This window comes from Passer domesticus, chromosome 6 (assembly GCF_036417665.1).
Source record: "Passer domesticus isolate bPasDom1 chromosome 6, bPasDom1.hap1, whole genome shotgun sequence".
Taxonomy (NCBI): Eukaryota; Metazoa; Chordata; class Aves; order Passeriformes; family Passeridae; genus Passer; species Passer domesticus.
In genome coordinates this window covers 53,262,520-53,275,769 of record NC_087479.1, presented here as the reverse complement: position 1 = coordinate 53,275,769, position 13,250 = coordinate 53,262,520, and the positions used below count along the sequence as shown (strand labels likewise).

The following is a 13,250-nucleotide window of genomic DNA, read 5'->3' as shown; positions in this document are numbered from 1 at the left end:
CTCCTCTCATTGGCCCGCGCGGGCAGGGAGCGCCCGCCTCGCGGCTCGCCATTGGCCGGCGCGGGTTGGCCCCGCCCCCGGCAGTGAGCGGGGCGGAGGGAAGATGGCGGTGGTGGCGCCGCTGCTGGCGCTGCTCTGGGGGCTGCCCGGCCTCTGCCGATGGCTCGCCCAGCCCTACTACCCGCTCTCCGCGCTGCTGGCCGCCGCCTTCCTGCTCGTGCGCAAGGTCCCGCCGCTCTGCCGTGGGCTGCCCTCGCAGCGGGAGGATGGCAACCCGTGTGACTTTGACTGGGTGAGGCGGCGCGGCCTGTCCCCGCATCCCTGGGCTGTCCCCGGGCCTGTCCCTCACCCCCGGCCCTGGCTTGGCTCCCCTCCTGCTGTCACAGCGCCCCCCCGGCTGAGGGAGGAGGTGCCCGGCAGCCCCTGTGCTCGCTGCTCTCCCCGGGGAGGGATGGCGGCTCTGGGCTCTGGCAGTGCCTTGGGGCCAGTAGGGCCTGGCATGGCCACAGGTCCCTGTGCCAGGCCAGGCGTGGCTCCAAGGTGTCCTGGGCACTTCCAGCTCATGCTGTCCCTTCTCTGTGCCAGAGGGAGGTGGAGATCCTCATGTTCCTCAGCGCCATTGTCATGATGAAGAACCGGCGCTCCAGTGAGTCAGGGGCACCTGGGGGGCTGGGGCTGCTTATGGGGTGGTGTCTGGAGGACCAGATGCAGCCCTCCCTGAAGTTACCCCCAGCCTTCTGGGGGCATCCGGCCCCGTCCCTTACTCCTGTCTCCACACCGCAGTCACCGTGGAGCAGCACATCGGGAACATCTTCATGTTCAGCAAAGTGGCCAACGCCATCCTGTTCTTCCGCCTCGACATCCGCATGGGGCTGCTCTACCTCACGCTCTGCATAGGTGAGCCTGCACGTCCCCCTGCGCCAGATCCGCCTTGTCCTGGCTCCCCCTGGCTGCTCTGGGCTGGAGGGGCTCTGTCCCAGGCCCAGCCCGGCCCTCCTGGCACTGGGGGGCTCAGGGGGCTGTCATTCCAGTGTTCCTGATGACCTGCAAGCCGCCCCTTTACATGGGCCCTGAGTACATCAAGTACTTCAGTGACAAGACCATCGATGTGAGTACCTTCCCAGCCCTGGGGCTTTTGGGGGGCTCTGCCCACCCCCCTCTAAGCCCATGCCCTGTGGCAGGAGGAGCTGGAGAGGGACAAGAGGGTGACGTGGATTGTGGAGTTCTTTGCCAACTGGTCCAGTGAGTGCCAGTCCTTTGCCCCCATCTTCGCCGACCTCTCTCTCAAGTGAGTGGCACCCGCTGGAATCTTGGTGGGTAGTGGGGCCTGCGGTCCCCCGCGTCCCTCACAGCCTCGTGTCCCCATCCTGCCCAGGTACAACTGCTCAGGACTCCAGTTTGGGAAGGTGGATGTTGGCCGCTACACGGACGTCAGCACCAGGTGTGGGGAAGGCAGGCTGGGCAAGCAGGGCTCACTCTGGGGTGGTCCCTGTGACCCTCAGGGTCACTGCTGGCTCGTCCTCACACAGGTACAAGGTCAGCACCTCGCCTCTCACCAAGCAGCTGCCCACCCTCATCCTCTTCCAGGGTGGGACAGAGATCATGCGGCGACCGCAGATCGACAAGAAGGGCCGGGCTGTGTCCTGGACCTTCTCTGAGGTGCGTGGGACACTCCAGCCCTCTGTTCCCTGCCCAGCCTGTGCCTGGGAACAAGGGGGGAGCACGAGGGGCTGATGCTACCTCTTGGCCACAGGAGAACGTGATCCGGGAGTTCAACCTCAACGAGCTCTACCAGAAGGCCAAGAAGCAGTCCAAGCCGCGGGAGGAGGGGCCTGAGGAGCCCCCAGCCGTGCCGGCGGCTGCGCCTCAGGAGACCAAGAAGGACAAGTAGAAGCTGCCCTGTCCCGTCGCCCATCACTGTGTCACCATCCGCCTGGTGGCAGCGGCCCCGCGGGCCTGCCCAGCCCCGCCCGGAGCCGCCCTCCGTGGGGACTTGTTCCGGCTGAGCCCCGGGAAAGCAGTGGTGCCCCCCGGCCCCGTGCGGGCAGGGCGGCAGGGGGGGCCCCGCCTCGGTTAACGCTCGCTCTCATCCATCGCTGACAATAAACGGTCCGTGCCGTGCCGTGCCTGTGTCCCGTGTCCGTGTCCGTGTCCGTGTCCCCGGTCCCGGGCCGCGCACGGGGGCGGGGCTCCTGCGCAGCGCGCGCTCTGATTGGCTGGGGCGGCGCGGGCGGAACCGGAGCCTACCGGGGGGCTCCGGGGCCCCTCCCGGCGCCGCCCCTTCCGGCCCCGCTGCCCCGGCGGCGCGCGCTCCCGGCACGCGGCCGGCGGCAGGTAGGAGGCGGCGCGGCCGCGGCGGAGCCCGCTCTGTCCCTTCCCTTCCCCTGGGCCCCGCTCCCCTACCCCCCCAGCCGCACACCGCGCCGGGATCCCCGCGGAGCCGCTTCCCGCCCTCCGCTGCGGGATCCCCGCGGGCCCCTCGCTTCCCCCCATGGCGCGTCGCCGGGGACTGGCCCTTCCTGGCCCTCTCCCACAGCAGTGTCCCCGCACGGACCCACCTTTCACAGCAGGGTACCTGAGACCCCTTCTCACCCCAGAGCGGCATTCCCGGAGCCCCGTTCCTGCTCCGGCGTAGGCTCCACCGCCTCGGCTCTCCCAGGATGGCTCCCCGCGGGAGGAAGCGCGGGGCCCGGCAGCCGGCGGCGGACGAGGCACCGGAGACAGCGGGAGCCCCGCAGAAGCGGGCGCGGGCCCAGGCCGAAGACGAGGGCGGCCCCGGGGACACGGGCCCCCGCGTGGTCATCGAGCACTGGTGAGGAGCCGAGGGTGGTGCGAGCCCCCCGGTTGCCCCCGGCTCGCTGACCGCCGTGTCCCCGCAGCAAGAGCTGACGCGTGTTCGGGCGCAACGCGGCGGCGGTGAGCGCGGCCCTGCGCGGGGCCATGGCGCACCTCCCCGTGGACATCAACCCCCGGCCGCCGCGCAGGAACAGCTTCGAGGTGTCCCTGGTGAAGGAGGACGGCAGCAGTAAGTGCTGGGCTGGGGGCGGCGGGGGCTCCCCGGCAGCCCCGATCCCACAATCGCCCTCATCTCCGCAGCCGTGGAGCTGTGGAGCGGTATCGGGAAGGGGCCCCCCCGCAAGCTGAAGTTTCCTCAGCCGGAGACCGTGGTGGAAGCCCTGAAGAGCAGCTTGGCATAGAGGCGTTGGCCAGGTGAGCGGGGATGGGACCGGGATGGGATGGGACGGGACCAAAGGGACTGACTTCCCTCTCTCCACAGCCGAGCCAGGACCGGTGCAGGCGGCATGAGCATCCATGAAGAGGCGAGACCAAGTGGGGGGCACCCGCCAGCCCCAGTCCCGTCCCCGATGCTGCAGCTCTGCCACTGCCAGACCCCTGGCTCCCTGCACACCCCGTTGTCCCCCCAATCTCCAATAAAGTTCAGTACTCCACAGCACAGCTCCAGCCCTTTATTCCAAGGACACGCAGCCCAAGGGGTGCAGGCACTGGTGGGGGAGGGGGAGAGGCAGAGCCAGCCCCCCCTAGGTGAGGACATCCACCTCCTCTTCTGACTCAGATGAAGGGCTGGGCCAGAGGCAGACTGTGCCAGGGGGCAGGAACAGCTCCCCCGTCCCCACATCCACCTCCTCTTCCTTGGTGTCACTTCCCGGGGTCCCTGGGGGTGCTGCCTGCTGGCAGCCCTGCGGGGACACAGGGGAGTCCCCCCGCTGCTGCATCCCGTTTGCACTGGGGGGCTGCTGGGCTGGGGAGCACTTGCCCACCTGCTCCCGTGCATCCTCATCCTGGGGGGGCTGTGCTTGTGTCACCCCCACATCCCCCACCGGTACCGGTGGAGGGACAGGGGGGGGCTGCACGTCCCGCACCACCTCCCAGCACCCCCAGCGCTCCACCTTCCGCAGCCTCATCCGCCCGATGGGGCTGGGGTGTGTGTGCCCCGGAGAGCGTGCCTGCCTCTGCGGGGACACCCCGGAGCTGGCACTGCTAGGCTCAGCCGTGTCACCTCCCACCACGGGGGAGGCTTCCTGAGCGGAATGCAGGCAGGAGCGGTCGAGCTGCCGCTGGGGTCCCAGTCTCACCAGGCGTCCTCCCCAGAGCTGCAGTGACTCGAGCTCGGTGACACGGAGGCGGCGGGCGGCTGCCAGCACCTCGTGCACCTCCTCCTGCGTGACCTCCAGCTCGGCAGTGTAGAAGAAGCGCACCAGCTTGCGCAGCACCCCGATCTTCAGCCCCGCCAGCTCCAGCACCACCCTGCGACCCTGGGGGGGCAGCTCCCGGCCCAGCTGCTCCATGAAGAAGGGGCTGCAGACGGAGAGAACACTGCAGTGGGCCACCACTGACTCGCCTGCAAAGCAACGGTGGCTGTTACTGCCCTGCAGCCCCTCCTGCTCACGCCACTCTTTCCTAGGGGGTTGCAGACACCCTGCTGCAGCTGCCCAGGCGTGCCGGTTCTGCCTCGGCCATGCTGCCCGCTCACCTTCAGCCCACAGGACCACATCGCAGAAGACGTCGGCTCGCTGCTGCTGCTGGTGGAGGTGCTGGAAGGCCGTGCGCAGCAGGCGGGTGCTGCGGTACAGCAGCTGCGGGCTGGCTGTGGGAGAGCCCATGGCCGTCCTGCAGGGACACACACACCGAGCGTCCTGCTGGGGACTCGCGGCCTGCCTGCCCTCCTCGGGCTGTCCCAGTGGCTTGGGGCTGGCGTGTGGCGATGTCCGCAGAGCCCCGCGTGCCCATGCGCTGCGGACAGCCCGCGCTGTCCCCGCGCTGTCCCGGTGTCCCTCGGACCCGTTCCCGGCCCCGCCGCCCCGGCCTCCGCGCGTCCGCCAGGGGGCGCCCCCGCGGGCGCCGTGAGGCCGCCGCCGCCTGAGGCGCTCCCGGCCCGGCCCCGCCGCCCGCCCCACGCCCGCCGCGTACCTGCCGAGCGGGGCGCGGGCCGCCGCCGGAGCGCCCCGAGGGTGAGTCCCGAGCTCGCGGCGCGGACGCGGGGGGCGGTGACCGGGATCGGGGCCCCGCGCGGCCTCGCCTCGAGCCCGCGGCCTCACGTGGCGCGGCGGCCTCGCCCCACCCATTTTCCCGCCGCGCCGCCGGTGGCGGCCCCGCAGCCAATGGCGGCGCGCGGGAACGGCCCGGCCGGGGCGGCTCCGGGGACACCGGGAGCGGCGCTCGGCGCTGAGCCGCCCGCTGTCACCGAGCCTTCCCGCAGCCCTCCCCCAGGCGCGGTGCCCCTGCTCTGCCCAGGCGCCGCTCGTGTTTCGCCGTGTGATGGCGGCTGCGCTGAGGGCAGCCTGGCGGCGGCGGCGGCTGCCCCTCGTCCCTCCCGCATCCTCATCGGGCCGCGGACGCCACAGCCAGGCCAGGGCTGCCCGTGGGCACTGCAGTGGTGGCACTGGTGAGGTCAGTAATGGGGAAGGTGTTTGTTGCACCTGCTGTCCGGAGCAGCTCTGGGTTCAAGGGCTCAGAGCCCCGCTACGCACCTTGGATTTTCATAGTCCACCCTGCCCTTGTGTGTAAGGAACGGTGTTTTCGTGCCCCAAACTCCCGAAGGGGAGGATTGATGGCGCTTTGGAAGCCATCCTTCAAGTAAGCAATGCTGCCCACTTAGTTTGGAAGTATTTTGTCACTTTATAAAGCACCCATTGTACAGACATCTGCGTCAGTCGCTCCACATACACGAACAAAGATTATAATCCATCCCCATCGCCTGGAGACAGTGGCTGTTCCTGCAAACAGCCCAAGTGGGTGGAAGTTTCAGGAGCTGCAGAAGGACAGGAGCCTGAATGTCGCCATAGAGTTTAAATCGACAAAGTCTTCAAATGTGGTCTTGCAGAGGGATTTTCATCTGGTTGGACATGTGAGGGTGGTTTTTCTTTTCTGTTTTTGCAAAATGGACACAAACCAAGGAAGAAAGTGGCTGGTGCCAGGCCTGGGCCAGCGGCCTTTGAGGTCACTGGCAGTCTGTCACTGCCCCCGGGTGGCTTGGAGCCCAGCCCGGAATACCAAGGGATGCAGCAAAACAAGTAATTTCATATCAAAGTGCTATCATATGCTCATAAAAATAGAAGCAAAATAGAGATGTTTCCTCCCCCACCCCTTGCAATCCTTTGGAATTACAATGATCGGAGCTGTCGCCTGGAAAGCCTGACCTCACTGGGAGTGCATGGATCCAGCTGCCATGCAGTGCCCTGTGACAGGGACCACAGAGTGGGACAGGGGGCAGCCACATTCCAGCGAGCAGGGCTGGGGTGCTGGGGTTTTAATGTTCCAGCACTAAACCCTGTCAGGCAAAGCCCCCACTCCACTGTACCCCAACAGCTGCAGCTCTGCTGCCCCCCCCCAACGAGTGGCCTTGTCTGCCCTTAAAATTCCCTGATACTCGAACTGGCAAGCGAGCAACCACTCCCATTGTAGGTACACAAAAGAGGCCTTTTATGGTGTCATTTTTACTTGTATCCAAAGCCAAACAACATAGAGTGGAAAAACCACCGGCAGCCTTTTGTCCCATTGACCCCTCCAAACTCCATTTCTGCTACCAGATTTTCCCGGAAAAAGGTATGGGATTGCAGTTTTCACTGCAAAACGTGTCAGACCCTGAATCTTTCTGTCCACCTTCAGGTGCTCAGAGGCTGCAGACCTGCAGCACAGCCGGTGTCCTTGGCCATTGGCACCACCCTGGGTGACTCAGAGGGTTGGGAATGTCCAGCAGGGCTTATCTCCTGGTGGGATTCACTGCAGAGGGAAGGCAAGGCCTAAACTGTGCTGGCTGTTCAGGCTCCTGCTGCTGTGGATAGGAGGAGAGGCCTCCTCACAGGACAAATCTCATCTTTCCACTGTCTCACAAGGCCTCAAATCAGCAGTTTCTGAGCCAGTTTCTGCAAGAGAAAGGAAATCCCCGTTTCAGTTCTCATAGCCAGGATCATTTTCAGCTGTGTCGCCTTTGCCTGTGTTGCAGGGCAGGACCTGCAGGGCAGGACCTGCCTCTGAGTCCCTGCTCTCCAGAGGGACCTTGGACCCTGTGCAGTGGCAAAAGGGATGGAGGAAGGCAAAATCTGAGGCTGGGAAAGGCACTGGGAAAGGAGAGGAAGGAGAGACTGCATTGTGGGGCTGGGAGGGAAGGAGATTTCTGTGCACGCTTCAGTCACATGTACATTTGGGCAAAAGATGCACCAGGAATTTGACAGTCCGAGGGCACGATGGGATGCAGCCAGGCTGGAAGCAGGATGGTCTGTGGGAGAGCCCAAGCACAGTGAGAGGCTGGTGGGAAGCAGGGACAACACCAAGCACATGGAGCTGCACTGGGAGGGTGTCAGAGTGGGCTCTGGGCTTGCTTTGTGGCCTGGCATCTTGAAATTTGAGCTGCAAAGCTCCTTCAGGTCCTGCTTCCCTCCTTCTCCCCCTTCAGCTTCACCCCCCTGGTGCCGCACTTCCCCTCCTGCGGGGAGGGACAACGAGCTGTCAGGATTCCCATAGGAAAGGGGCTGCGGAAGGGCCGTGTTATCCTGACCTGGAACAATGCAGGCCATCCCCCTGAGCTGCCTGCGGACCCGGAGACGGCAGCCTCCCCTTCCTCCTGCCCTGGGCTGCCGAGAGCACGGGCCTGCCTTGTAAACAAATTGTCTTGCTCTGTTCCGGTGGCAGCTGCACTTCTGGGCGTCTCATCTGGGAAAGGCATCAGCTGGAGGATGAAAGGGGATGTGCAAGATGTTATTACAAGCAATTACTGTAAAAGAGGGGAAACTTTCCCATGCTAGGAACACTTCTCTCTTCTTCCCAGAACGCAGTGGGACAGGCTGCTCTGCCCCAGGAGTTACAGTCAAACGAGAGCGTGATCTGCTGCACAGTGAGCTGAAGCTGGAGGATCAGGGTCCAGCCTGCCTTCCAAAGTAAGCATGCGCTGCCGGGTGTCCCAGCTGTCAGGGCAGGGCTGGGGCAGGGCCAGTGTCTGGATAAACCCTGTGCAGCTCCATCCTGGGGACAGGAGGCGCTCCCCCGGTGTCAGAGCCATGTTTGTAAGAGCACCTTTAGTCTTTGAAGAGGGCAGAGGGAGGGTGTGACCGTGCCGGGAACATGCAGGAACCTCCGGGACCCTGCTGCCCCAACTGCCCGGGCAAAGGCCTCAAAGGATGTGTCATTAGTGCTGGCATGGAGGAGCAAGGTGTTTCTGATGCCTTTTCCCTGAGGGAGAACTGCCCCTTGGGAGGTGTCAGGAGAGAGAACTCTTCCTCCCAGGAGTTTTGAGAGCACCTCTTCTCCTTCCTTGTCCCTGAGACTCAGGGGATGCACCCACCTTCCTCCTTGTGTGGGCCAAGAGGAAGGGAGGGCAGATGGGGATTATTTCTAATCTGGGAGCTGTTCTCACTCGAGGCACCAGGCTGAGAGGGGACCCAGCTTGCTCGTTTAGGGTGACAGCGAGGATGAAGGGATGCAGAGAGAAGGTCTCACTCGCCTGCTGTGGAATGGAGAGACCCTCTCCTCCCTGGGAGATGTGGACCAGCTCTCCCTCTGTTGCCAGCTGGTTGGATGGTGTGTTTTACAAAACATCAGGGAGGGTTTGGGGGTCCCACGCCTAGATCATCTCCCTAGATGTGCCCTTTGTATGCATTAAATCCCATTTTATTTCATTACACCTTTCTGCACCACCTTTAGCAATCCCCACCGAGCTCAGGATCACCTCCTTCACACCTCCATCCGCAGGCTGTTATCACATCCTCCCTGCCTCCCAGGGCATATTTAGCCCAGGAATCACTTGTCCCACCCAAAACCATCCCCATTCTTTTCCTCTATCATTATCTCACTAAGAGTTTGGCAGTCAGGAGCAGGCAGGGTTCTCCCCGGTGTCTGACCAGGGACGAGGCAGAACTGTCACCTTCAGGGGAACTGGAGTTCTCCCAGGTGAGCAGCCCGGAACACGCGACGGGGCTGGCCCGGCGTCACTTCTTTGCCTCCCAGGGAAGGGGAACCCCTCCACCACGGAAGCTGAGCTGTGGCTGGGGTCCCACCAGCACCTGCTCCCTAGAGCCAGAGGGAACGGGGTAAGCTCCCGGGGACGTCCTGCAGCCCATCCTGCCATCGAATCTTGCTCCTGGGCAAGTTCCACCCTGGACAGGGTAGCCTGTTTTCCCGCCGCTCCAGAGGGACAGGCCGGAGGAGGCTCTACTCCGGGGGTGTCCCAGGGAGCCCCTTGCCGCACCGTGCCGCGGCAGACCGTGAGGAGGAGCTGGTCTGCTCCCGGGGCCATGGCCCCGACGTGCAGCCCATGTGAGGGCAGAGCCCGGTTTGGAGAACGTGCACCGCTGGGGCAGACCCCACCGGGATGGGTGGAGCACGCGCAGAACACACCGTGCTCGGGGCAGACCCCACCGGGACATCCGCCCCGCCCCGGTCCCGCCCGTCCTTGTCGCGGCTGCTGACGCCGGGGGCGGCCCCGCGCCCGCCCCGCCCCGCCCGCCGGACCAACTTCCATTTTAGGTGCGGGAGCGGCGCGGGCGCACGGCGGGACCGGACCGACCCCGCGCTCCGCACACACCGCCCCGCGCCGCCCGGCGGGACCCGGCCTGAGCCGCGCCGCCGCCGCACCGGGCGCCCGCCTCGCCTCTCGCCTCGCCGCCGCGGCGGGACCCGCGGAGCGGAGCGGGCCGGGCGGCCGTGCCGCCGCCGCCGCGGGGCGGGACCGCCCCCCCTCGCCCGTCCGCCGAGGAGCCCGGCCACGGTGAGTGCCGATCGCGGCGTCTGTGCCGCCGCTCAGGGGGCAGAGGGGAGGGAGCGGAGCCGGTGCGGGCCGGCGCCTGCCGGGCGCCGCACGCCCCCGCGGCGGCGGCGGGGCGGGACGGGCCGGTCCTCGCCCGGCGGGGCTGCATCGGGGCTTGGCCGCGCTCTCCTGCCGGGGCCGGTCGGTACCGGGTCCCGGGAGTCCGTTCCTGCCCGGGAACCCGTGCCAGGCGCGGCCGCGCCCCGCGGGACCGGTGGGGCGGCGGGGCCCGGCCCTGGCGGGGGCGCTGGCGGCGCCCGGGAGCCCGCGGGGAGCGACACAAAGGCGGCTGGGCCGGGCGGCCGCCCCGCTCCCCGCCCGGGGCCGCCGCCGCTCGCCCTGCCCGGAACAAAGGCGGCCCGTGTGCCAGCTTCCCGCGGCCGGCACCGGCGGGCCCCCCCGCCCCCGGGCGGGGATCGGGGCTGGGTGCCTCCGCGGGGTCTCGGTCGAGGCACGGTCCGGTTCTCTGACTGTGCGTCCGGCCGCCCAGTTCGGCTCTGCCGGTCTGCGCCGGGGCTCCTCGCCCGGTGTGTCGTTCGCCTGCGCCTTTGTTCTGCCGGGGAAGGGGCCGGTGTGCCCGGGGGGGTCAAGTGTGCGGGTGGGGCTGCGGCTCCTCCTAATGGAATCGCTCTGAGCTTCAAAACAGCCCGACAGGCCCGTCCGCCCGAGCTCACAAGCGACACCGAAACGCTTCCCGAGGAGGCAGGACGGTGCCGGAGCCGGCTTCGGGGGTCTGCTCAGCCGCCGGTTCGTTCTGAGTCTCCCTTGGCCACCCTGTCATTTTGCGACAGCCCGACTGCCTCCCTCCTGCCCAGCACTCGTCGTGCCTTCTCCGGTGACCGTTCCCGGCATCACTTTGCCCTGCACAATGGGCATTCCTGTGCCTCCTCGGAGCGTTGCAGAGAGGAGTCTTAGCTTGGGGTGAGAAAGTTTGGGTGGCTCTCAGTCATGAGGGCTGCTGGCATCTGCGAGGCACCCGCGGGCTGGCAGAAGGGAGGTGGGGCACCTCCGTTATGGCCCTGGGCTTTGGGCGAGGGAGCCTGGACAACAAAGCTTCCTCTGATTGTTGGAGAGAGGGGTGGACCTCCTGGAGTGCCTCTCTCTCTCTCCAAGGGCTCGGTGCCCTTCCAGGGAGCCAGTGACAATGGGGCTCACGGAGTGCTGTCAGGGGGGGCTGGGTTGTCCTGTGACCAGCAGGAGCTGGAGGCTTCTCTCCCAGGGTTGTGGCACCCAGGCTTCTGCCCAGCTCCCAGTGAGCCAGAGAGAAGCATCCGGGTGCATGAAGCCTTGTGATGGTATTGAACTGCAGCTACCTGTAGTTTCACTGATGCCCTCCCTGCGCTGCACAGATGCTTTTGGACTCACTGTCCAGGCCTTTGGTGTGGAGAATTGAGCTTGTCCGTAGCTTTGCGGCCGTGCTGGGATCCTGTAAGCCACGCTCGCAGCTTCTGTTTGAAGTTTCAGCTTCCATGCCTTCTCTCCTGGATGTGGCAAGGTGGGGTCAGTGGCTGGCTGGTGACTCCCAGGCTCCAGCCTCTGCTGGGGCTCCTGCCAATGGAGCGGGGCCGTGTCCGCCAGGTCAGTGGCAAGAGCCTAGGCAGGAAAATTGTTAGTTGTCTTCTCCAGGGTTACCTCGTCTGCTCCATCCTGCTCCCCGGGCTTTCTTGAGGCAGCTTCCTTACCTGCTGGTGTTTGCTCATGCTCTGTCAACAACATAAAGGCAGTTTTTAAGGATCTGCTCTTCCACTTGGATGAGTTTGGCTGGACTCTGAGTGTGCAGACGACCGTCCTTTGCCGTGTGCAGCATTGCTGGAAGTGCGGAACCTTCCTGGAAGCGGTGGGAGGATGAAAGCGCTCGCTCAGTGGAGCATGCTGGGCTGGCCTGGGCTGCTGCAGAGGGGTGAGCCTCCTCCCTTCCGACGCAGAGGTCAGAGCCTGATCCTTGTGGTTGAGGAGCCCTTGAGGCCATCCCTTCCCTAAAGATGGGCTGGGAGTCAGATGAATGGTCCAGCCCAGACCGCGGAGCCGGCGCCTGTCCCTGGATTGCCTCTCATCTCTTCCCTCCTCCAGCCTCTGGCACGGAGATAAGACCTTGGCCCATTGTATCTGCAGTGGAGGTGGCTTTAGGACACCCAGAAAATAATAGTGTGGCTTGGATCATGCCTGGAAGGCTGTTGGCTTCTCAAAATAGCTTACCATGTCTGTGGCCTTAGGGGGAAAATGCTGGGTAAAGCTCTTGGTTTCCCTTCCCAACAACCCCTCAAAACTGTCTCTCATTTACTGCTGGCAAGGACAGAGCCCTTTCCCAAGACTGTGGTGATGCTGTCTCCAGGGAAGTACGGAGCTCTCCTGGCTCTGAACACTCGTGTCTCTGCAGCACTGTGGCTGTGTCCTGTCCCTGCCTCGCTGACAGGGAGAAGCGGAACCCAGAGCTGGTTTGGGTCAATAGAAGACAACAGGTGGTGCCTGGAAGTGATGACAAAACCTGAACCTGGGCAATTCAGGCGCTCCTCCGTGGGTGACACAGGGCTTGGCCAGCCGAGGAGGTTGTCCTCTGGCACGGAGTTCAGGAATGTGCCTCAGCGCGAAGCTGTCACAAAGGGGTTGGATTTACGGGCTCTCGACCAAAGTCCTCGAGTTCTCCGAGGTGGCCACAACCTTCTCTTTGCCTTATATCATCTGAGGAGGCTCTTTGGGGGAGGAAATGTTTTTTTAGAGCCAGTTCTTGTGCTGGAAACCCCCAGCAGCAGGCTGATGAGTCTGTCCAGCTCCTGCCTGTCTTGTGCTTGTTGCTAATCCGCCTTCCTTCCCTCCAGGAAGGCTGCTGGTGTTGGTTTCGCACAGGAGTGCCTGTCCCCTCTGTCCTGTCCAGCAACTGCTGCATGCGGGGCCTGACCTCTGGATTAATGTGCTGTGTTGTGTTCCCATGTGCCTTCAGCCTTTGGGGTGGCAGTGGGGTGCAGTGTGATCCTCCTGTTTCCCTTTGCCTGTGGAGGAAGCAATTTTTCCCTATGAGAAATACTGCTTCCTTGTGGTGTCCTGTGCAAGGAGGGGTGAGATGAGTTGGCTCTGCTGGGTGTGGGGGCAAACCAGTGACTAAGGAGCACAAGCTGCCAGGCTTGGTGCCAGGATGGGCCAACCCTTAACCAGGGTGCCAGTCACCTCTGCTTTCGTCTGCTCTTCCCAGCCCAGAGCAGCTGCTGGTCGGAGGTTGGCAGTGGGACGTCTGCCATAGGTCCAAGTACGGACCTTGGACTGAGGTGGGAACAACTGGTCCCTGCTGCCCAGCCCTCCACGCCAGCTCCTGCTGCCTTGAGGGAGATGTGCTTCCCTGCCAGGGGGTGCTCATGGGAGTGGTGGGTGCCCAGGAGCTTGTGCCAGTGTCCCTAACCTCACGCTGCAGGTCCGTGGCGACTTTGCACTGCAGAGCTCTTACTGCAGGAATGCTTGTGCCAGTGCAAGCCTGGGGACCTGGGCCAGGCTTACCATG

The 13,250-nt window shown here is 64.8% G+C and overlaps 4 protein-coding genes across 12 annotated transcripts in view; 3 read left to right on the top strand and 1 right to left on the bottom strand.

Annotated features, from left to right (window-relative positions):
- The first annotated feature begins 66 nt into the window (after positions 1-66).
- On the top strand, positions 67-2,132 carry TMX2 (thioredoxin related transmembrane protein 2). The gene is made up of 8 exons (XM_064425680.1): positions 67-292; positions 586-646; positions 784-897; positions 1,032-1,108; positions 1,182-1,288; positions 1,376-1,441; positions 1,530-1,659; positions 1,754-2,132. The coding sequence occupies exons 1-8, from the start codon at positions 104-106 to the stop codon at positions 1,889-1,891; spliced, it is 882 nt and encodes a 293-aa protein (XP_064281750.1). The 5' UTR covers positions 67-103; the 3' UTR covers positions 1,892-2,132.
- Positions 2,133-2,208: 76 nt separating this feature from the next.
- On the top strand, positions 2,209-3,451 carry SELENOH (selenoprotein H). 2 transcript variants are annotated; one of them, XM_064425681.1, is made up of 5 exons: positions 2,209-2,334; positions 2,598-2,812; positions 2,880-3,025; positions 3,097-3,210; positions 3,278-3,451. In XM_064425681.1, exons 2-4 carry the CDS (start codon positions 2,661-2,663, stop codon positions 3,195-3,197), a joined length of 399 nt encoding a protein of 132 aa, XP_064281751.1. In that variant the 5' UTR covers positions 2,209-2,334; positions 2,598-2,660; the 3' UTR covers positions 3,198-3,210; positions 3,278-3,451. The 2 variants fall into 2 exon arrangements, with proteins under 2 accessions (XP_064281751.1, XP_064281752.1); XM_064425682.1 differs by having other exon boundaries at positions 2,226-2,334; positions 2,568-2,812.
- A 2-nt stretch (positions 3,452-3,453) lies between these two features.
- On the bottom strand, positions 3,454-5,170 carry BTBD18 (BTB domain containing 18). Its single transcript, XM_064425679.1, has 3 exons — positions 4,930-5,170; positions 4,493-4,629; positions 3,454-4,360 (listed from the first exon to the last, which is right to left on the bottom strand). The coding sequence occupies exons 1-3, from the start codon at positions 5,082-5,084 to the stop codon at positions 3,540-3,542; spliced, it is 1,113 nt and encodes a 370-aa protein (XP_064281749.1). The 5' UTR covers positions 5,085-5,170; the 3' UTR covers positions 3,454-3,539.
- Positions 5,171-7,782: 2,612 nt separating this feature from the next.
- The window catches only part of CTNND1 (catenin delta 1), a 28,667-nt gene continuing 23,199 nt past the window's right edge, over positions 7,783-13,250 (top strand). For 3 of the 8 annotated variants that reach the window (XM_064425673.1, XM_064425670.1, XM_064425669.1), the window contains exon 1: positions 9,500-9,721. The gene's annotated coding sequence lies outside the window, so the exon portion shown is untranslated. Of the gene's footprint in view, positions 7,896-9,499; positions 9,722-13,250 lie in introns of those variants that run through there. The other 5 variants (XM_064425677.1, XM_064425674.1, XM_064425676.1 and 2 more) reach the window with 4 other exon arrangements.

Coding starts and splice junctions, on each gene's coding strand:
- TMX2 (XM_064425680.1), top strand. CDS start 104: ATGGCGGTGGTGGCGCCGCTGCTGGCGCTGCTCTGGGGGCTGCCCGGC. Junction 898..1,031: donor CTACCTCACGCTCTGCATAG/GTGAGCCTGCAC, acceptor CTGTCATTCCAG/TGTTCCTGATGACCTGCAAG. Junction 1,442..1,529: donor TACACGGACGTCAGCACCAG/GTGTGGGGAAGG, acceptor GTCCTCACACAG/GTACAAGGTCAGCACCTCGC.
- BTBD18 (XM_064425679.1), bottom strand. CDS start 5,084: ATGGGTGGGGCGAGGCCGCCGCGCCACGTGAGGCCGCGGGCTCGAGGC. Junction 4,630..4,929: donor GCCCGCGCCCCGCTCGGCAG/GTACGCGGCGGG, acceptor GTGTCCCTGCAG/GACGGCCATGGGCTCTCCCA. Junction 4,361..4,492: donor TGTGGTCCTGTGGGCTGAAG/GTGAGCGGGCAG, acceptor GTTGCTTTGCAG/GCGAGTCAGTGGTGGCCCAC.